The sequence below is a fragment of the Epinephelus fuscoguttatus genome, linkage group LG8 (genome assembly GCF_011397635.1).
Source record: "Epinephelus fuscoguttatus linkage group LG8, E.fuscoguttatus.final_Chr_v1".
Classification (NCBI taxonomy): Eukaryota; Metazoa; Chordata; class Actinopteri; order Perciformes; family Serranidae; genus Epinephelus; species Epinephelus fuscoguttatus.
Genome location: NC_064759.1, coordinates 26,828,462 through 26,851,549, shown reverse-complemented (window position 1 = coordinate 26,851,549; position 23,088 = coordinate 26,828,462). Strand labels below are relative to the sequence as shown.

At 39.7% G+C, this 23,088-nt stretch overlaps 1 protein-coding gene across 5 annotated transcripts in view; it reads left to right on the top strand.

Moving 5' to 3' along the window:
• The window catches only part of LOC125893543 (F-actin-uncapping protein LRRC16A-like), an 88,535-nt gene extending 69,356 nt beyond the window's left edge, over positions 1-19,179 (top strand). Inside the window, exons 21-40 of one of the 5 annotated variants that reach the window (XR_007449897.1) lie at positions 3,729-3,901; positions 4,414-4,482; positions 7,905-7,998; positions 8,145-8,243; positions 9,385-9,513; positions 9,645-9,776; positions 10,212-10,387; positions 10,552-10,639; positions 10,928-11,068; positions 12,493-12,559; positions 13,068-13,294; positions 13,455-13,564; positions 13,674-13,925; positions 14,032-14,242; positions 16,593-16,629; positions 16,731-17,003; positions 17,112-17,249; positions 18,496-18,674; positions 18,771-18,853; positions 19,052-19,179. Coding sequence is in view for 3 of the 5 variants with exons in the window: in XM_049584272.1 (XP_049440229.1) it covers positions 3,729-3,901; positions 4,414-4,482; positions 7,905-7,998; positions 8,145-8,243; positions 9,385-9,513; positions 9,645-9,776; positions 10,212-10,387; positions 10,552-10,639; positions 10,928-11,068; positions 12,493-12,559; positions 13,068-13,294; positions 13,455-13,564; positions 13,674-13,925; positions 14,032-14,242; positions 16,593-16,629; positions 16,731-17,003; positions 17,112-17,249; positions 18,496-18,674 (2,595 nt within the window). In the remaining 2 variants the exon portion in view is untranslated. Of the gene's footprint in view, positions 1-3,728; positions 3,902-4,413; positions 4,483-7,904; positions 7,999-8,144; positions 8,244-9,384; positions 9,514-9,644; positions 9,777-10,211; positions 10,388-10,551; positions 10,640-10,927; positions 11,069-12,492; positions 12,560-13,067; positions 13,295-13,454; positions 13,565-13,673; positions 13,926-14,031; positions 14,243-16,592; positions 16,630-16,730; positions 17,004-17,111; positions 17,250-18,495 lie in introns of all 5 variants that reach the window. The other 4 variants (XR_007449896.1, XM_049584272.1, XM_049584274.1 and 1 more) reach the window with 4 other exon arrangements.
• Positions 19,180-23,088: the final 3,909 nt, after the last annotated feature.

The window sequence follows — 23,088 nt, the reverse complement described above, 5'->3', positions numbered from 1 at the left end:
TATGTGAGATTTCTAGTATGTATGAAACCAAAGGTACATGAATTTGATACTATTTCTGGTGAAATATTACAATATACAAACACTGGACACTACAGCAGCATAAATATCCCACAGTGAAATGCAATAAATGACAATGTTCATAAGCTACAATGACAAAGACAGCTCTGAAATATCAACAACACTTCAGTTTAAGTGTAAGTGTAAGTTTTGACTTTGCTATACATAATATATATATACATATATACATGTTTAAATTGCCAGCAGAACTGAGGGTTACCATGGTTACACATCAGGAAGTGACATAGTGATTGCAGCTCAGTGCATCCAAAAAGATGCATATCCTACTGGTTTATTCACACAAAAGTGTGTTGGAAGAAAGTACACATGGGTAGGGGTGGGAATCACCAGAGGCTCCACGATACAATATTATTGCGATTTTAAATATGGCGCGATATGCTGAGTATCGCGATAAAATATATTGTGATATATTGTGATTTATTACCTTTTGTCAGCTGTAAATTATGTCCTGAAAGGAAAACTTTTGTCAACATCTGTTTTATCTAATGAGATAAAGTTTTCAGTCTGTTCATCTCACTTGAGGCATTTTTGCAGCAGCAGCAAAATGTACCTAGTAGATTAAAAAAAATCAACTAATTATATATTATACTAGTAGCCTAAAAAATACTTGGCACTGTGTAAAGATATGATATTGCCACCCAAAAATATCACCATACTATGATATTTTTTCCCACCCCTACACATGGTTATGTTATGCATACTATGCAATTTTGGATTTAGTGCTTGATTATTTCCTGGCCGGGGGCAGTAACTTCCTTCTGAGCCGGTTGCCTGGAAACCTTAAGGTGAGGACGTAACTCGAGAACTTCTCCTGGCCAAGAAATAGTCCCCAGGAGAAAAATAAAATGGGAATGTGCAAAACAAATTAAGAAATCTCCTCTTATTGTACTCCTCTTTTAATGTCATATATATAATTGATAAACAAACATGTATATTAGACTCTGTTTGAATCTGCAAATCAGACAACCTAATGTAATTCTAATACATTTATTCATAGTGTACAAACTGCAGCACATGCAAAACAACAGCTCCTTGAAAGTAATTATCTGGAAACGCTTGTAAATATTACGGTGTGTTATGGCAAGAATCAGTGACAGCTTAAATTTCACTGGCCCTAACTAATCAGTACGAGCACCATGTTCCACTCTACCAGGCTATTGCACACTGCAGTGGAGAGATAGCATGTGTAATTGCTGCACACACACTGCAGGATAAATGAGTTTCATCCGAATATTAAACACAGTTCATCATCTGGTAGACATTCATTAAAGAGATCAATTTGTCTCTGGTATAAGGTCACTTTTATTTGCATGTCCTGGGTTACAATTTCCCATTTTCTTGGGTTTATTAGACAGGACGTGTGTGCATACCCGGGGGTAATGATTTCATAATTTTAGTGTTTAATAAGGGCTGAGAATCTGAGCTGCTAAAAGTCGTTTGCTTTATTGGGAGGGACAGGACTTGTAATTAGATGTTGTCATATATTTCTCATTCTCCTCCATTTACTACTCTAGCCAGATGTTTTGGTGTGCTGGTTTTCTGTGCTGCACTACGTTTTTATTTTCATTCTGCTTTAGCTGTTAGAAACCCAGAGATAGGGATCTTGTTTTCTACTTCTTATCACTGGAGAGAGAATTAGCTACCGTGGCTACTGGTCCATGAACGTGTGCCTATTTAAATTTTGCATGTTTAATGTTTCTCCCGCGCCCCTCAGGAGCACGTGTAGGCAGTAACTAATTCTCTGTGCATCCTCAGACAAGACATAAAAAAGTCATTCCCTGCCTTTATAACCAGCCATGTTGACGCTACTCCTCCACACATACATTGCTGCTCAATATTCTGCTATAAAATACTCCTTACTTTATCACCTTCCTTCAAAGACAAAGTCTGCATTAGAGAGAAACTCACTCATATCTCAGACCTCTCTGGGAGTGTCTCTTGCAGTACATGCTTTAGCATCTCTGTGTAATGTTGGAGTCCAACATTAACAGTGTTAATCCTCATGGAGGCAAGACACTCCTACTCGTAATCCTGTTTATATTTTGCCCTGTTGGCGATGGCATGAAGCCATTATTTTCATACTGGATTACGTAACATTTTCAAGTAGCTGCAAATTCACCAATATGACATATAATGTACCAACAATATCAGTTACTAAAATAAATCATCAAACTAATCCCATCCAGTGGATTGAGTGCAGCAGGTATGGAAAGTTAAATAAATGGTACATTGAAAATGGAACAATTAATATTATATATATTTTAAATTTATATTGAAAAATAAATTACTAAAATATTATTATAATATATGTATAAATTAAATTAAATTAAATTAAATTAAAATAATTAATTGAATAAAAATTTAATTCAATTAAAAATTTGATTAAAATAAAAAATAACAGAAAATGAATTTAAAAAAATGTCAGATAAAAAAAAATTAAATGAGAAAATAAATTTAAACAGAAAATGCATTTAAATTGAAATTAAGCAAATGACTCAAGACTGAACTGACTGAAAAGTTTTGCTCTGGTGTAATTGGATTTTTTCTTTGGTGAGTTGAGATGGTGAGCAGGTCTTAGTGACTTTGTAGTCGTCTGCACCGTCACTAACTTCTTGTAAACTTAGGCTCTACTTTTATCATTACAATTCTTTTAAAATTATTCTTAGACCAGGGCCGTAAAATCAGGACAGACATGGCCCTTATATTTAGGAATTCCTCCTAACTCAGCCAGTGAGGAGCTTCTTTTAGCCTCAGCATGTTTTGTGAAGACGGCCTCCAGGAGTCTCCAGCTGTGTAAATGGCATGCATCATAGAGCAGCTCAAATCTGGTGAACAGACGGGCACTGTTGGACATTTGTAAGCCCTCGTATCACGCTCACATCACAAAGAAATCCACCTGATCCAGTGCTGAATTTTTTATTTTGCCCCGTGGAGTGCCCTGTTTTGAATGATAATACCGCTGACATTTTAGAGAAGTCTTCTCTTTCAAGTCTACTTGATCCTGTGATAAATGTTTAATTGGGGTTTGCCCTTTTGGGTCAACAGCCCCTGCGGGAACAGAGAGCTTTAGAATTACTGTTACATTTGCAGAAGATGAAGCTGGAAGACGTGGCAAGATGTGACAAAATCTTGCTATTCATTTTAAAAATCTTAAGAGACTTTGTAATGATGTCACAGTTGCTGTGAGCTCTGACAGCCATGCCTGACTGCATGCTCACACAAGCCACATAGAGGACAAAAGGAAACCAAGCAAACATGGACAGTGAATAAATCCAAGGACACCTAGGCAGGAGAAGGAGCTGGAACTGCATAAAGGACTATTGATGCTCCCCAACATCATGAATTACAATAGCTTTTGTTGAAGTTGGCAGTGATGTACAATGAGGGCCAAGAAAACTCTTTCTATTGAGGCCAAAGCTAAATAAACACAGAGAACTAGAGGGCAGCTCATCAACTCAGACAGCCTGCAGGTGGCAGATAAACTGAAGACTGTCCTGCTTCCCTACAAACACATCAGATATAACAGTCAGTCATAAACAGATTGTATTTAATCCTTTGTTCTCATATTATGTCTCTCAACACCTTTTCTTTTTCTCCTCCTCCTCCCACCCCACACACACTTCCTTCTTCCTCCATTCCTCCCTCCCCAGCCCCTCACCTCTCTGTCTCTAGCAGACTCCAGGCTGAAGAGCGATCTCACCATCGTTCTGAATGCTCTCGGCAGCAACTCCTCGCTCACCAGGTTAGACATCAGCGGGAACGCCATGGGGGACATGGGAGCCAAGATGTTGGCCAAGGCTCTACAGATCAACTCCAAACTCAGGTGAGTACATGTTCAGGGTCAAAAGCTTTGTCACATGATTGTCAATTATAATTATAATTAACAGTAAATAATAAACAATAACGTTACATTACTCGTATTACTCCCTTCTACTGGCTCCTCTGCAGCCCTGGAAATCAACTTCAGCCCTGAATACTGTTTTCAGACATGTTATATTTTATGATGCCACTACTATTAATGGAACTTAGCTAAAAACAACAGACATACTGTACATTTCAAGGCCATACAGGACTTTGATCCACCCTCCTTTTAATAAAGTACAGATTGACAAAAACAAAATTTAACCAGACCAGTTGTGTGGTCACAAAGCTTGTCAGCATGTAGCATAACACAAACACACTTTTGTGACTGTAGCCAATGGAAGTAAGAAATGCTGCACACAACACAGTGTCATATGGCCTTTTAGTTGTCAGTAGATGGCAACTAAAATGTTTTGGATCGTCTCTTTGAAGTCATTAGTTCCAGCTTTGATCTGTGTGTGTTTCTGTGTGCAGGACTGTGATCTGGGATAAGAACAACACCAGCCCTCAGGGTCTTCAGGATGTAGCAGCAGCTCTGGAGAAGTAAGTAGCTCTGTCTGTGTCTGTGGAGTCCGTGTATGTGTATGACTGTATGCAGATGACTGTCTGCTTGAATGCTACAGTACACTTTTACCTTACTTTTTTGTACTTCTACATTTTATTTGTACAGTTTGTGACTTTTACAGAGGTCTGGGCTGTATGGACAAAAATGTTATATGGATAAAAATGTTCCTATCAGTCTATATATAAGAAACCAGAGGGTTAATTGTGGTTTAAACTGTGCTTTGTTGTCGGGACATGACAAACATTTGCCAAACATCAGAACATTTTACAAATCTGAGGTAAATTCAAAACAGTTATAATCAAAAAAATGTTGATAATAAAACAAAAAATATAGAAATCTCCATTCTGGTCAGCATCATGTCAAACTGCGTACAGATTTTTTAGAACATTTTGCAAGTGTTGAAGCTGGCAGTGTTAACTAAGTAAGTAGAAGAGGGTTAGGGTTAGGGTTAGGGTTAACCCTTTCTCGCACCCAAAGAATTTTGGAATGTTGTGGACAAAGTCATATTTTGTCACACAATGTGATTAGTAGTAACATCTCTGTCCACAGAGGCAGCCTTCTGTCAGCAGCAGCAGCTCCTGCAGAACTGAAAAGACAGAGGCTGGCCAAGCTGCCTTCAACAGGCTGACTGACAGCAGACATTAGCTGAGCCAGAAATAATGTTTCATACCAGTGCCATGGGAAGAAATAAATAGTGATTGTATTCATTGATTCAGTTATTTTATTTCCCAGCCCGTCATGGCAAGTGAGGAGCATCTGCTGCTCACAGACAAACTGGGAGCTGATCACTCTATTTAGATCAAGTTAAAGAAATGAAAACACATATACAGTGGGACATTTGTGTGATTTTAAACAGCTGTCTTTGCAGATTATGCTTTGCTAAACATGACAGAAATAGACTCGTGGCTTAAGAAATTTGTGGTTGCCATGAAGATGACTGAAACTTTTCGCTGAAGCCTGACTTGAAACTGCCTTTTTGTAATTTCTGTCGCATGCGCCATTCTTCAAAAGTGTCATAAATTAGGCATTAGTTTGGTGACAGTAAGCATTGGTGGCTGGTTTCTGTCTTCTTCTTCTTCTTCTTCTTCTTCTTCTTCTTCTTCTGTTTAATGGTTTATGGCAACAAGTGTTTAAGGCGCATGTGTGGTTTAATTTCATTAAACATTTATCGAAAATTTGTTACATTTTTTATCATGTTCTATCATGGTTTTATCACCCAGCCCTTCTTTACACCTTTATTCCAACTGTATACATACGCTGATGTGCAACATGAAAGCTCCTGAAGGGATGGATGTGTGGTTAGCTGTTGCAGCCTAAGTGTCATTTGGATATGTGCCGAGCAGGAGGAAACCTTGAGGTGTTTTTAGACGGGAAGAGAAGAGAAGAGGAGAGGATGAGAGGAAGGAACCAGGGAGGGGAGAAAGTGACAGTCGCAGGGACACAGGGAATACAACAACAAAGAAACAACAGCGGGGGAAAAGATGCTGAGGGAGGGAAAGGACGAGGGAGCAGAACAGATTAAGAGACCAAAAGTACAAGTGGGGACCGAATAAATCAGATTTTTGTCTACTGTCTGAGTGTTCCATTTTCTGCATGTGAAATGACATGTGCATCCCACTAAATTTGCTTCTGGGACACATCTGTACATCCACCTCTCTCCCCTCTTTCATCTCCTCTCTCTGTGTTTTTCATATTCTCCCAGCAGCACATCTACCCATTTCCCCTCCGAGTCTCTGTATTGCATTATTGAAATAACAATTCTCTTTTTTTTTCTCCTGCTCCTGTGCTCTAGCAGTGCAGTGGTGTGTGTGTGTGTGTGTATGTACGTGTGTGTGTGTGTTATGCATGTTTGCATCCTTCAGTCAATTTCCTCATGTCTCTTGTGTTCTTTTGTCAGATTTTTTTCATAATGCTTCACGTTATGTTCTTCAGAGGTGACTCCAGACGTTTAGTACCACTAAATAATATGTGCAAGGAGACATTTTCAAGTGAAATGAGAAATTCTAAAGAGTCTCCTATAGTCTATTCAGCATTTAAAGTTATAGTCGGAATCCTTTTCAACCATTACAGACATACTGTGCATTTCAAGGCCATACAGGACCTCAAGTAAAGCTTGAGAATAGAAATAAGATCAAATGATAAGTGCAGTGTAGATGTGATGTGGCAGCATCAAACAGATGATTTTGTCCTACATGTATGCAATGGTGTCAATAGACAACAGAATTTGTATTGTATCTGTATCTGTATTATTTTTTTTAAATAAGATGCCAACTATTTTCAAGTTTAAGCTTCTCTATTGTGATCTTTTACTGCTTTTCTTCATTTTATGTGATAGTAAACTCAATATCTTTCATTTTCAGACTGTTAACTGAAAAAAAACAAAACATGTTATTTTAAATCATAAAGCACACCATAAATCGATGGATTGAAAAAGCAATCAGCAGATTAATCAGTAATAAAATTTACTGTTTGTTGCAGCTGTAACATTCAAGGAGCATTTTTGTTGAATTGAAAGCAATCGTATTTTAGGGTGCTGATGGAGTGAGTAGTTTGTAGGTCATGTTTGCAGCAGATCTGAGAGTTCAAGAGACGAGGGAAGAGAGCAGGCGGGTTCATGCAGAAGTCAAACCTTCATTAGTTGTGGCACGGTGCTGCCTGGCGCGGTGCCCCACTGTGTGCATGTGTTTATCTCGCAGCCAGGCATATCTGAGTACAGATGAATCAGTTCACCTCTGAGGTATTAAACCATCATCTGACTTAGCCTCGTGCCTTCTCTTTTTCCTCCAAACACCTTCATTTTAATCTCTCTCTGCCTCTTGCTTTCCATTCTGCTGTCTTCATTTCTTTCTCCTGTCATTCCTTCTTTTCCGCCATCATAATATGAATATTAATACTGTGTGGTGACCTCTATTTCAGGATCAGTAACCTCTCTAATGGCACCAGTTCATTGCTCTGTAATATACCAATGTGAGAGCAGCTGAGGGGCAGGGCAACATGTAATTCGGTCTCCACCACACACACACAATATGCTGATTGTGCCATGGCATATAATTACCATGTACGTCATGGTTCAGTAAGCTTAATGACAGGAAGTTATCTTTGTAATAAATGAAATATGCAGATATTGACTTCTTACATCATAATTTCATATATAAAGTAATACATCAAGTGTATGCTTTTTATTATATCTTCACAAAACAATTACAAACCCTGAACTGTGCATCTTATTGCATTAGATGATATGTGTGTGTTCAAGTGCATCACTATCCTCTGCGTTTATTGAAATGCCATGTGTGCCCCTTTGTCTGTATATCTCTACACACGTCCCTGTCTCTTTCCCTTCCTCTTTAATGTGAACTAACCGTGGAATAATAACGTCCTCTGGCTGTTTGTCTTTCAGGAACTTCACCATTCGTTTTATGCCCATCCCCATCATCGATGCCTCCCAGGCTCTGAAGGCCAGCCCCGAGAAAACAGAGGATGCCTTGCTGAAGGTATGTTAAGAATTCTCATAGGTTCCTCCAGCTTTCCTGTATTGATGTTACAGGTTTTGTATAGTGTAGAAAACACGCTATGTGAATAACAAAATAACAGACTGTTTGACATCATCATGACAGTGATTTTGTGTTTGCCCCACCAGATTGAGAATTATCTCTACAGGAACCATGAAACCAGAAAATACCTACAGGAGCAGGCCTATCGGCTGCAGCAGGGCATCGTGACCACAACCACACAACAGGTGTGTAAACAGACTCAAACTTAATCTATAATTGTTTATAGAGTGACTAAGACTGTAGAGTACTAAATACAGTAAATAGGACAGAAAAAATAGGTAGTGCTGCATTATGTTAAGGCTCTGTGTAGTTAGTTGTAAAAAAAAAAAAAAAAAAATCAAGTGCTCTTCAAGGATGGGACAAAGAGTCACTTAAAGATAAAAATGACTGGCCAGCTCACTCAGTGTAAAAGTCCATGGTACAGGCAGGCAGTCCAAAAATGCATCTGAGGCACTTTGACTGTGTTAAAAATCCTTTATTGATACATGAATAACCAACGCGTTTCAGCTAGAGAGTCTGCATCAGGGTGTAAAATGCACTGGAAACAGATGTGCAATTTAAGAGCTCATGTGGGGGTCATATGACACAGGTCACATGATGTATTGGTTTTGTCCTACTAGACAAAAAAACACACTGACAGAAATTGCAAATGAAAATGACATAAATGTATACTATAAATAATTAACACATTGATTAACAAGAAAAAGGGTTGAATGCCAAATGAATAGAAAGGAAATAATTATGAAATAAAATAGGAGTTTTTATATATTGTGAGAAACCTGCACATAAAGCAGCAGAAACACCAGAAAAATGTAAGAAATGTATGACTAGTTATTTTGTCATTAGCATTTTGCACCCTGATGCAGACTCTCTAGTTGAAACACGTGTGTTATCCATGTATTAGCAAAGGATTTTTAACTACAGTCTGAGTGCCTCAGATACATTTTTGTACTGCCTTGCCTGCCTGCCTTGTTCTATGGACTTTTACACTGAGTGAACTGGCCAGTCGCTTTTTATCTTTACAGTGAACAGGACATTCAATACAAAGTTGCACTAACTTCACTTTACAGTAACTTTCTATGTAATTGTCAATGGTGTATTTGGTCTAGCCCTGAGAGAAGAGGTAGGTGATTTTTTTCTGGCAAAAATAGAATTTAGCAATACATTTTGCGTTTTTGGGGGGGACCAACATTAAGACGTTATTGCACTTGCTTCGTCCTTTTTTATGTCTGAACTATTACATTTAGAATCTGTGACGATGAAGTTATGGTTCAACGACTTTGACATTTCAAACACAAAGTCTTACATCTTGTTTTTGTCTTCCAGATGATTGACAGGATTTGTGTGAAGGTGCAGGACCACCTGAACTCTCTGAGAAACTCCGAGACAGACGCCATCTTGGAGGACGTCAGGTCAGCAGAGAGCCTCATCAAAGATGCCAGGAACTCTAAAACGGTGAGGAGAGACTCATTTTATACAGGTCTCACTGGTGCATGTGAGTTAAAAGATTTTATCGACATCCTTTCTTTGATTCCTTTCTTTGATCCCTGTATCCATCCTCTGTCCTCCTCTTTGTGTTTCCCCAGCTGCTCCCTCACCTCTACCACTTAGGATCAGCTGCCAGAGAGGAGGTGAACAGCTCGTCAGCGGGACCCATCCAGGAGAAACTGGAGTCTATGGCTGGAGAGGTGACTAATGTCATGGACCAGCAGCTACAGGTAGGCTTTGAACTTTTACCTGCCAGTACCTGCCAAACAGTTATACTCAAAAAATAATTACGTGGTGTTTTCCTTTGGGCCAAGAACTTGAATCTAATTCTAACAAGGGCTCAAAGTATATCATGTGCAGTATTTGTGGTTAACGCAGTTTGTAATAAATGGGAAATAGGCACCACCTACAGGCGATAAACGGAAAACATTAAATCAAAGAAAAAGATTTAAACATGCTTTATTTTATATATTATACAAACAACCTTTATTTATAGGGTATTTTTTTAAAAACTAAGTTACAAGCAAAATAAAATCAACAAAATAAAAAAATGCCAGATTTTATAATAAAATGGGGAAACCCCAATTTCAGAAAAAAAGAAATGCTAAATGTAAGTGTTCTTTTGAAGTTTAAATCCATCCACCTCTTATCTTTACTCCCTCCAGGCTCTGTTGGAGTCGATGATGGACGTAGCAGAGTCTCTGTGTCCCCATGTGATGAAGAGGAGCAGTCTTCGTCCAGAGCTAATGAAGGCCAGCTCAACCAAGATGGTCGTACCCAAAAGTTTTGTCACCAAAACCCTCCTGGAGCAGTCTGGGGTGGATATTATCAACAAGATCAGGTGTGTGTGTGTGTGTGTGTGTGTGTGTGTGTGTGTGTGTGTGTGTGTGTGTGTGTATTAAATTGAAATGTGTATCTGTAAATGTCAGCTATGGATTTCACAGACAAATGACTGAACTCTGTTTGGGTCTGTTGTCTTGCTTTGCTACCTGACCACCATCACAGTGAGGTGAAGCTGAGTTTGGCATCCTTCCTGTCCGATCGCATCGTTGATGAGATTTTGGAGGCTCTTTCCACTTCCCAACTCACTCTGGTAAGATTAAAGTCAGCTAAGCTCTCAGGTGGCTCAGTGATTTATTCACAGTGGCTGTTAATTAGATCTCTGTAAGTTGCAGCAGTGTGTAAATCTCCTTTTCATCCTTTTTTCATCCTCACCTTCCTCTGTCAATTCCTCATTTTATCACTTCTTTTCTCTCTGTTCACCTTTTCTTTCCACTTGCCTGTCCTCAATTATTCTTCTGTCTTCTCCTCTCTGCACCAATATCTTCTTCCTACATCACCTCTGCTGCTGCTTGTTTCTTCTCCTCTCTCCACCTCCCAGGCGGACCATCTGGTGAGGCGAGGTCGCCCCTTGATGCAGCAGGAGTCGGTGGATCTTGACGTCCCAGAGGAGAAGATTCCCAAGCGGGCATCGACAGAGATACTGGAGGCTGAGAGGCTGGAGGATCTGGAGACATGCATGGTAGGTTTAGGTGGAAATGTGTGTTTTAACTGTCCGTTATTTAGTTAATTAATTATAGTTCAGGTGTTCTCATGCAATGAATTTACAAAAAATAATAATTTAATGTAACCTCTTACATTTAGTTGTATTACACAAATCGCTGTAATCATGTGTGAGAGTTGTGATGTACAGTAAACACAGGCTGCAGTCAACAGGAAGCTGCATGTTCTTCTGTCTCTGGTCTTGTCTGTTTCTCTGTTGCCTTACTCCTCTTTCCATCCTACGCCCCTCTCTGTCCTTTTTGTACCTCTACTGTCTCCTGTTTTACGTGAACAGCTCTCTCTTTCATTTTTGTCGTCACTGGGCTTTACTGTGTGTTGTCTTTCTTCCTCTTCAATCTTCTTTTCCTCTGTTCTTCCTTCTCTTTTCACCTTTGCTCCATGGAGATTTTGTGCTGCAGTGTAAGTACTTACAGACTGCCCCTCCACACTCTCCTTTCATCCACTTCTCATCTCGCTGTTCTTTCCCTTTTCTGTCTCTAGTCACTGTGCCAACCTGCTATACAGCTCTCTGTGCTGTAGCTGTCTCTACAGCACACAGAGCCTCATGTATTTAGACATTTGATCCCTGTGATTGACTTTAAAAAGGTGCCCAAAAACTCACTCACTCTTGCAATTACTTTGCATTGCTGAATACAGATATTTGAAAATGTATATTTTTCTTAATGCATCCAGCCACCTTGCACTGCTCCTCTCCACTCAATGCACTACGTCTGTCATAACCACCTTATAAATGTTGATCACAGTACAATATAATATGAAGCAAGTGTTACTGTGTGTACGATCTACTGATGTATGAAGACAGTGCAATAAGTTGTTTTTTCACAGCCACAACCGCTGCCCCAACTCTCTCGCTTTGCATTTTACACACATAATATACATGATTAATAAAAAAATGTATATAATTCACCAGTTTACCTTGTTAATGTTGTTGAAACATAACAAGTCCCTGTCTCTATTTAGATTATGTAGATTAGATTAGATTTAATTTGTGTTACTCTATCTTACACTGCCACCATTGCACCAAGGAAAACATAATACATGAAATGTGGATGTGATTAGGAAACCCTGTGCAGATAATATCTTCTATTTGTTAATATTTATATTAAGAAGTTAATATCTTATTAATTATAATGTTTTGTTTGGTCGTAGTGCAGCCTAACAGACTATGTAATTTAGTGTAGTGCAGAGTTTTGCTTGTTGGTGACAAGTTGTCTGATTTTCCAACATATTGCTTGGTCATTTGTTCGCCTGGGATATTTTATTGTCATAGAATATGGCTTATCATACTTAAACCATTGCCAGTCTTGAATTGTAGAAATTCTAGTTTTGATATTTTGTTAACAATTAGCACACATGTAATCTGATTTATGTGCTCGTTTTCAGATGACTCCTAAATCCAAAAGGAAGAGCATCCACAGCAGAATGCTGCGGCCAGTGTCTCGTGCCTTTGGTGAGCAGTTAATTATATATTTGTTTTTGTTTATATTCTATATGACATTAAGCTGTATTGGAATAACATAACATGGAGGTGAATTCAGACTATTCCTATCAAAGGATTAGTATTTCTCATTGAGGGTCAGGGCATTTTGTAGTGTGCCAACAACATTCACTGGATGTGATGATTCAGTATTGGAGCTTGTATTGTGTGTTTTTGTTTAGATGTGTGTGTGCTTTGTATTGTCGCGTGAAGAATTATGAAGACCCCAGGAAGAATAGCTACTGCTATGCAAAAGCTAATGGGGATCTTAATAAAACAACCAAACAAATAGCACCTATCTTTTTGCTTCATACTATAAAAAGTTGATGGATTAGGGCAGCTGGTTTTAATCATTATGTATTTGGTCTTTTGAATAATTCCTTAATGTTGATGCTAAGTAGACCTGATGACAGGTGAGAGTATGCGTGAATATTCAGTGTGTATCTAATTACAAACCTCCTAATGGCTGTCCAATCTACAGAGATGGAGTTTGACCTGGACAAGGCCCTGGAGGACGTCCCTATCCATGTGGAGGACACTTCAACTTCATCCCAAACTCCACCTACTCCATCTCAGGTCCTGCCAAGACTGGAGCACCGTCCTCCAGGAGCGATAGTGGAGCTGCCATCTGAGGAGGAAAAGAAACTGCAGCACTTCACCAAACTGCGACCCCGCCGGAACAAGAAAACACATTCCAGCAAAATACCTGTGAGTAAAACCAAGCAGCTCTGATTGGAGTTGTCAGTTTCAGTTCGAGACAGTAGTAGCCCTAAAGAGGCTTGACACGAAATGTGTAGACTATAAAGCAAATACTACGTTTGTCAGATGGTCCAGACATGATGTCAGATTCTTCAACTTCCTCTTTCAGCAAATCAACAGTACTCCATCTCAGGATGGGGAGCAGAACGGCCTCATGGGAAGGGTGGATGAAGGTGTGGACGAGTTTTTCTCTACAAAAGTCACCAAGATGGATTCCAAGTAAGAGTTACACTTTATTTTTCTATTTTGTTTATGAAGGACTGTACATTTGAATCTTATTTCTTAAGTTTCTTAAGTATTTTTTTTTTCTCATTCGGTTTCATCTCAGACGTTCCAAGGGTTCTGAATCTCAGGATGGAGAGAAGAAGAAGAAAGGTGGATTCCTTAACCTCATCAAACGTTCCTCCAAATCCGACAAATCGGACAAATCTGATAAATCGGACAAATCAGATAAGTCAGAGAAAAACCAGGCGACCCCTCCAGCCTCAGCCTCTGTAGCTTCGACACCAGCTTCCATCCCTGAGGAGCCCTCCTCTCCAAAGGTGGCACTAAAGAGCCCAGCACCTGAGCCAAAGTCCAGGTATAGTTCAACATCTTTATGCCATAGACCAAAAGATCACCCACTAAATCAGTCTCAGTGTACCAGTCTGCCCCTGATCCCATTATTATTCCTGTCTGTACTGCAGAGACGCCTCCACCCGCTCGCAGCCCACAGACTACAGCAGCAGCTCAGACCGCTCAGAGGAGCTGAGGACGCCAGACTCCATAGACGAGCCCTGGGAGTGTTCAGACGGCAGGGGCAGTCCTCAAGGAGGCAGGCGGTACCCAGGGTTGCAGATGATGGGCAGCGGCCTCCTGGCAGAGATGAAGGCCAAGCAGGAGAGGAGAGCACACAAGGTGAGGAGGAGTGATAACTTATCACTGAATTACAAGAAAGAAGGTAAATTATGGGACAGAGCAATATGTGGCCCAACTTTTGTGCCTGAATCAAGCCTAGACAATGTAACTATGGTGACCCCACATTGAATATAGTATATACTGCACCAAGGCAGTTACAAAGTGAGTTTCTACAGGTCATTTTATTACATGTGAACAGAAGTTTGTGAAAAAAACTCAACTCAGGGTCGACTTGTTTGCTTTTTTGGGAACTTTTACCATATCACATCAATTCATCTACAATTCAGCAACTAAGCAACCTCAATCTTCTGATGACAGCCATGTGATTTGAATAAAAGCTCCAGAACAAATGAGTATTAATATTGTTGTAATATTGAATTAATATTGTTTTGTCAATTACAAAAGGATTTCCTTTTTGCATAGAAAACAACTGCAAAGACTAGCACACATGGCATAAAAGAAGACCCAACAAAAAGAAAGTGACAGTAGTAAACTACAATAAAATGGGGAAAAAAAACTACTGTAATGTGAAAAAAATAAGATTTTAACTCCATTTTTTAAGCTTCAGCCGAGCCACTTGTTGCTTTAATATGGACAGCAGATAACTCCAAATACTTCTGTGAGTAGTAGTTCTGTCAAATTATGCCCACCAATCATATCACTATGCAGAAGGAAGAGTGCATCTACTGTGACAGCCCAAGATGTAAATATTATTAGCATCCTCCTCGGCTGAGCTGTGACGTTAGCTAGCTCTGTGGTGCTAGGTGAGCTAGCAGTAGATGCACTTTGAGCACCACAAGCCAAGTTCCATCTAGTTCCATTTTATTCAAGAGAGGGCAGACATCTCTATGGCAGATATTTCCAACACTGGGCAGCTCACACCAAAGCAATCTAGATTAATAAATAGCACTGCAGGAAAGAGGGTAAATATGTATTTTTGATTTGGGGGTGAACTGTTACTTTAATCTATTTTTAGTTATTATTTAGTTCCACAGTAAGGTCACAGTTGAAGATAAATTACGAAAATGCGGTTTATGGTGGTGCAGCAGTGAGAGATGCTTCTCTAAATAAGGACAACATTAGATTATGTTTTGGGGACAAAGCGCTGTAGGTGTTCAGTCTCCACTTGTCAAGGCTGCTTTGCTAACACTCGCTAACTGTGAAATCCAGCTGGGAGACCTCACAGAATAAGAGGCATCTATGCATAAACACACACACGCGTGCACGTACATAGATGCTGAGACTTGTGTTTATCTTCAGGCTAGTCATTGCGCCTGTCAACATGTCACAAACAACTGTGATGTTCAGCCAGAAAACAAGGTGAAGGAGGAGGAGGGGAGTGCAGAGTGGGAGCGATGAAGGCATGAGCGGCAAATGGACAGAATGAAGACAAGAGAGGAGGCTTATATGCAAATCTCCTATCATGACTCACGGCAGGACGTAAATGTCATGGGAATATTTCACCTATTTAAAATTCCCACATTCACCAAAATGCCTTAAACTACAAGTGCCCCCTTTTTTACAATCACTTATTCATTTCCTCAAAAGCATAAAGGAGTGCTTTTATTTATTTGAAATAGATACTAGAGTGATTCCGAGGGAGCAGAATTAGTGCGATAACACAAATCCTAGTCTAATAGGGACATAATTGTTTTGCACACTATGTATGTATCTGTGTTTTAAATGAGTCGCTGTGAACACCTGTAAGTGTGTTGATTTGATGATAATAGGGCCCTTACAGTGTGTGTGTGTGTGTGCGTGTGTCTGTGTGTCTGTGTGTGTAGTACTGTAAGAGGTTTATGGTGTTTGCGGCATTAGGGTTTTTTCTGACCTTGTATCAGTGGCACTAAAGCTTCTCCTGCCATCTGCTTGTTCTGGCTGGCTTCCAGGTGTGTGTGTGTGTGTGTGTGTGTGTGTGAGAGAGAGTGTGTGTGCATGGGTGCGTGCGTGTACACTTGTCTATGTGTGTCTTTGTGTATGCAGGTAAAATGGAGAGAGCTATTCAGGAAGCAGGTCATTAACACAAAGCCTGGGTGTGTGAGCTGTCTCCTCAGTGTTTTCTAACACAAAGGCGCCCCCTTCTGTTTGAGTGTTACATGTACATTCAACACTTCTCCAATTACTGCCAAAATAAAAGCTTGAAACTAAACATATACCGATTGTAAAATTGACTGCAGTGTGTACAATATGTGAGATTCAAAAAGGTGTTAAGATTGTGTACAATGTTTTATACAATAGTAGTTATTTGTACGTGCATGTCATAGATCTGAGTGATCAGATGAAAATTGTTTTTAATAGTCTGAAGCCACACATGTAATAATCCAAAGTTTTGTCCTTGTGTCTCCTCCAGTCTTCCAGCCCTGACAGGCCTGACAGCAATGCAACAGGTAAATGGTTTCATACCCATAAATTTCATAAAAATCACTGTGTGCATGATTAAAACTTTATTTTTCATGTCTTTTTATATTTATTTTTCCTCATGTGTCAGCAGCCAAGCCCCAGCCCATCATCTCAGAGAGCAGGTCTCCCGGTGGCTCGATGAATAAATCAGAACCTCCAACTGGTTCTCCAGAGAAGACACCTCTTCGTGGTGACACCAAACCCGACCCAGCGCCTCGCATCAGGGCTACCTCCTCCTCAAGTCCCCCTGGGGGACCGATAAGTCCTAAACCACCGGTGCCACAGGGAGCAAAGCCAGCTCTGGCTGCCCGGCCCACCATTCCACTGAAGCCGAGGACCAGCAGTACCAGCAGGAGCATAGGTACAAGTCCGAGCACTAGATCTGATTGCCACACTGTTGCTGCAGCGATTCCATCTTTGTCTTGCTGTAAGAAGTATGATACATGACATAATATTCATTTCCTGACAGATGAGAGCTCAGACTCTCCCAGCAGTGGAGGTCTGTCTCCTAAGGTCACAGTTCTTCCTCCCACGCTGAAGAGGACGATGTCAGAGAAAGACAAAGAGGGCCAGACTGGAGGCTCAGCCATCAAAACCACTCAGGATGGTGGGTCGCAAAATACGACTGTCAAAATCTTTTTAGTATCTCCACGTAGCCAATTTGTGCTGTCGTGTTAATGCTAACAGAAACAGAATTTTAACTTCAGAGAACTGAACAGCTGATCCTAAGTCAAAAATATTATTTTTATTGATGATAATGTATATTAACATGGACATACAAACCCCAACAAAAATCCCTACCCAAAACCCAAAACAAACACATACACACACACATACACATGGAAGAGGGAGCTTGACACCTTAATTCAGCATAGTCAAGAGTTAATACACAAAGCACACAGCAATACATATCGTTCATGTATCATTATCAGACACAGCCAATCACGGATGAGAGTACACAGGTACAAGAAAACTATAAAGGATAATGGGGAAAACATCCAGTCAATATGTACATCCAGATGTGGTCCTCATCCAAATGCACTCATTGAGTCCAGATATTGCAAAAGAGGATCCCAACATTCTTCCCTTTAATATTTGCATTTTGGATGATTAAATCACAGTTTTTCCATGTGAATTACCCGAACAAGTTCACACTGCCAGTTTCTGAAGCATGGTGGATTTGACGTCTTCCAGTCTGTTAAGATGAGTTTTTTGGCTGGTATTATCTATTATGTAACAGGCAGCCTGGTGATTGTTGTCCGGCTGTCTTTGCTCCCTTCCTTCTGTTGTTTTTATATGTTATTTCATCTTCTTTAGCCTTCCTGTCTACTGTCTTCTCTTCATCTCTTCCCTTCTTTTTTTACTGCATGTGATCAGTGACACCCTCTGGTGCCTGTCAGAGGTACACACATCTGATTCATGTTCATGAGCATGATTCTTGCTCTTAGCCACATGAGAATTTTCTTTTGAAACCGTTGGTTTCTTGGTTTTGTTGATCCTCAGTAGAAGTTTAATAAAAGCCATGTTGTTTTTCATATGTATATTAAATTATTCCCATTGCTCACAGGTATCATTGCAGCCTTTTTCCACTGCTGCAGGCTGCAACGGACTTGCTTAATACGGGGCCAAATTGAAAAATGGTTGTTCCCATTAGCCACTTAGACACAAACATGAGAAAATGGGTTCTAAGTTTAAAAAAATACCAAAGTTACCTTTTAATAACAGCTACATGGACCAAAAAAAATCCAACTATATTTAAAAACAACTGATCATTTCCGTAGTTTACTCATTTCTTCCCTTTGCTCTGAGCATTATCAACACTCATTTAAATCTTCTCTTTCTCTTGTTTTCAGTGAGGGCGGGATCTGTGTCAGACTCTGTTCAGCGACCCAGTGCTCTTCGTGCCAACTCTGAGGATCACGGCTCCTTCAAGTCCAAGGACCAATCTCCAAACCCAGACAAAGACAGGGCAGCAGGCAAGAAGTCCTCAGACTCTGGGGAGGAGGCAGACAAAGACTTTATTTTAATTTGAGTAAGACAAATTTACAATTAAAAAAGCCTCAAGTGTTTTCCTTTAGAAAAGCAACTAAGGGAGAATCTAATCGACATGCTTTCATTTATATTCAAGGTTGTACCTGTAGGTCCTGTCTGACCGCAAAGTACAAATCATGTTTGGTTTGCAGGAAGCAGGAAGCCCTGCTGTAGTATCAGGTAATACACACTTTCAAATTAAATTTAGTTTGGTTATCTATGATTAAACCATTGATACTGACACTTTTGGGGGGAATATCCTCAGTAAACTTCTCAGTCACATCATGTCACCTAGTAAACCAAACTGTGCAAAATTCTCCTAAGAGCTTCCTTCTCACAAACAGCCTTTTTTCCTTTTGTCCTGCCCTCTGCTGTCAGGTGAAAATCTCACATCTCTAAAAGAAGAAACTTTTCAGGATTTGAGAAAATGATTCCCAGAGTGAACGAGCGAATACAGCCAATGAAACCTGAATGAAGTTTGTAAACTACTAAGAAAAAAAAAAGATGCTTTCAGGAACCTGCAGATTTTGTGTGCAAAGGACAGATAGAGACTGTGAAACTACATCAAAAATCTCTTCCTTTGACTAATAATCTTAACGTCTCATTGCTATTTGTTGCAGTAGCTCGTCTCCTAGGGACCAAACACATGTAACAATAATACCAGGATCACTGTACTGTACTTGAACTCAAACAATACGACCCGACCAGGACCCAATGGCATTTTCTTCCTTCGGTATATTTGTATAGATTTTTCTATATGCTATTTTCTGCAAGTTACTGAATTCATTATGCAATTCATCTTCTTTTTATTTTTCAGGAATATACAGGTCCAGCTGAGAATCTCAGCCCACTATAAACCACACACACACATTAGATGTAGCTCTCCTGATAGTAGATACTACAGGTCACACAGAGGAGACAACTGGAGTTTTTACTAATAGCTATACACTTTATCTAACATCTCAACTGAGCTCATGTTTGTCTCTGTGTGAGAGAGTTGGAGTGACCATATGAAGTGTTGCTTTGAGAGGACTGTGGTACACTTTAACTTCACTGATAACTAATCAATAAGGCTTCAGCACTGTTAACGAACACTGTTCTCTGTGTTTAGACACTGTGGAAAAAATATCTTATTATAGCCTACCTTTAAACTGCGGATGTCTTTGTTCCGCTGTTCATGGAGGAAAGTGTCTGTCATTAAGTAGCAATACAGAGCACCATTACAAACCATGACAAAAAAAACAGCTTTATTCCTATCTGGTACTATTAAGCATTAAATAAAACTGTGTGGTGCGTGAGTGTTCATCACTGTCCTACACACTCCGAATTGCTCTTAAAGACAGATGGATTCTTACCTCCTGATAACACGCCTGCATTTATTTCCCCGGTGTGCTGATGGTCCAATGAAAGCAAAGAACTTACTCAAGAAGAGGAATGTCTTAGATAGTCCGCTGGAAGGTAAAGTGGAAGCCACCGACGTGTGCTTCCCATTTCAGCAGCTGTTTAGTTTCAGATTTTGACGCCAACCTCTTTGGTCTGATCTTTGTGTGAAAGCAGGACACTGAGGGAACTCCAGCCTTCTAACACTTCAGACTTGACCTGCAGGGCTTTCAAATTCAGTTCACTTTCTCTTCATTCTGAGCAAAGACAATGTTTTGAAATTCAACCTGTAGAGGGGTTTGCCTTTGTTAAAAAAAATAATTGAGAATGCAGTGCCTGAAGTGAAAGTGCACTGGGGGTAGCTGTATTTTGACCACGTGGACCTCTAGGGTATTGTGTATGTAGCAATGTCAAGACCTGAATGCTACACAACAACAACAGCAACAACAAAGGTCTCAGGCTGATTACACTTATCTTTGTCTTTAAAGAGCAAGAAGTGCCCTTTTCACACTGCAAACAGACGACAAACCGATTCTCAGAATGACCTAGGGTCTCTTTATAAAACAGCGCATAGGAGCCATACTAAAAATGTGCGTACAGACAAAAGCCTAAAATGGTGATAATTTCTACAATCAGGCTTCCACCTCACCGTCTGCATTGCCTATTTGGCCATCTCCAAAATGCTTGCTAGCATGGGTCAAAGTTTCTCCCATGAAGTCTGTTTTTATAGATCACCATGCCTCTTTCAGGCCTCGTTTTGTGCGTACGCAGTGTTTATAAATGAGACCACTGGTGTTTAAATGATGGACAAAGTTAAAAATTAAAAAAGGCAGCTGAGATTTTGGAGTAACTCATATATTTATCTTCAGTTTGTTCCCTTAGCATTGGATTTTATTTGATTTAAAACTATGCAGTTCTACTAATATCCATATATGCTCCGTGTAGCTACATGAAACTAGCCTCACATAGCCAGACCTATCTCCACACTTTGATTTAGTGCTATGCATGAAACAGAAATACACACACTGAAACCATTTCACTAAGTTTCATATTAAAAACCACAAGAAATTAGCAGCACTGTGCACTTTCTGTTGGCATGAACATTAAAATGCTTACTGGAGTGTCTCTGTATCTGTAGATGAGGACAGGGGCCAGGAGCATCACTGGATTTGCCTGCTGCAAAACAAAAACCTAGCTGCATGCTGTGCTTGCATCCAGAAGGTTAGCTAACTTTGGTTGATGCTTGACAATACTGTAAGTTTTTCAAAGCCTGGCAATTAAACACAGTTTTAATGATGATTCAGCTGTTGTGATTGGTTTAGAGAAATACAAACAACCCAGTACTTTTTTCCCTTAATTATGATGGGATCAGTCAGACCTTTTTCCAGGGCTGGCACAGAGCTAAACCAAGTGTGGCCTGGCTATGTGAGACTTCAGGAAAATGAACCCACATTTAAAGGATATAGTCCTATACTGTCAATGCAGAATATTTTTAGCTCTTATCCAACCAACTTTACAATCATAAAAATGACAGAAATGCTTGCAGCATTACAAACATCTGTGTGTGAAATCCAACAACTGTATCATTATATCAACATTGACCACTGTGGAGTTTTATTTAAGTTAGACTATCTGGTTGTCGAGTGCCAAACTGTGCTTCAACATTCATCTGAAATGTGCACACGAGCTCGTTCTTTACCGCGCAGTGTGAAAGGGGCACAACTTGTATTTTGTCGTACTGTAAGAATAATTCATGTCAGGGCCAAAGGTCTTACTGGTGCACCTTTTCCTACGGTGTCTATCGATGTCTTTTTGTAGGATTCTAATAAGATTTTCCTTCTTTGTTACTAATCATGGCTCGGAAATAACACTGTTCTTGCTGTATATAGTTAATCTAGTCTCTGATGTCAACACCTGCTTTGATTAACAGTCCCAGTCCCAAAAAACAAACACTATTTTTTGTTTGGAAGGTGTTCCATGACACTGAAAAAAAAATACCACTACTTTGCAATATGTTGAAAGCGAACACGTTGCTGTGTGCTGTGTTCTGTTGACAGTTTCCCGTTGCGAGGAAATCACACGGACACCTTCTTTTGCTTTCTGTTTGGGATTTCAGAAGCAGCTGGCTTTGTTTCTGTTAAGTTGTGTGAAAGACTGATCTGTTCAATCCTGAAAAAACGAGCATCCACTTTTATTTCTGACGGTGAACGGATGGAGTGGAGCAAGTGAAAATAACCAGTAGCAGAGTCTACATGTGTGTGACTGCATGATGTGGCTGTGAGTTGTATTGTATGTATATATGTGCTTTCATACATGTAGGAGTGTGTGTGTGTGTATATATGTATGTGTAATATACGCACGTGTAATATACACACTGTGATACATTCACACGCCTATGTGAACACAGCAAATCCTATATTGTTTTGGTACTAAGTACACTACTATACTAGGGGTTTATTTGTAACTTATTTGGAATAAAAAAAAAAAACAGTGGCCGGTGATGTCTTGAACCTTTGTTTCTCCTCTCACATGTACATTGTGTTCATAAATGTAGAAATTAATTCTTTGTATGTATTAATTTGTTATTACATGTAATCAATGTAATGTTACTTTAATCATGATTCAAAAAAAAAAAAGATGCAAAACAATGACCGTTTTCTTTGAGCTGGAAAAAAAATTGCATACGACATGTGTGCTCATTATCAGTCCCGATACGTTATTTGTTCCATTTCTTCATGGATCAGTATGTTTCACTGAGTCATTCTGCTGTTGTTGGACATTTCCTCATGCAAATATTAACATTGATTAAAAATAATTTTACAGGCTTTACAATCTCTGCGTTGTCTTTATTTTTAAAACTTTTGTTGAAGATCTGCTTTGCAGTGAAACAATACAGCCAGCAGATGGCAAATACAATGCCTCAGTATGCTCTCTCAGTCTCTCTCTCTCTCTCACACACACACACACACACACACACACACTCACTCACACCCAAAGGGGGTGTGGTTTTTAATAAGTCAGAAAGAGCATATGTC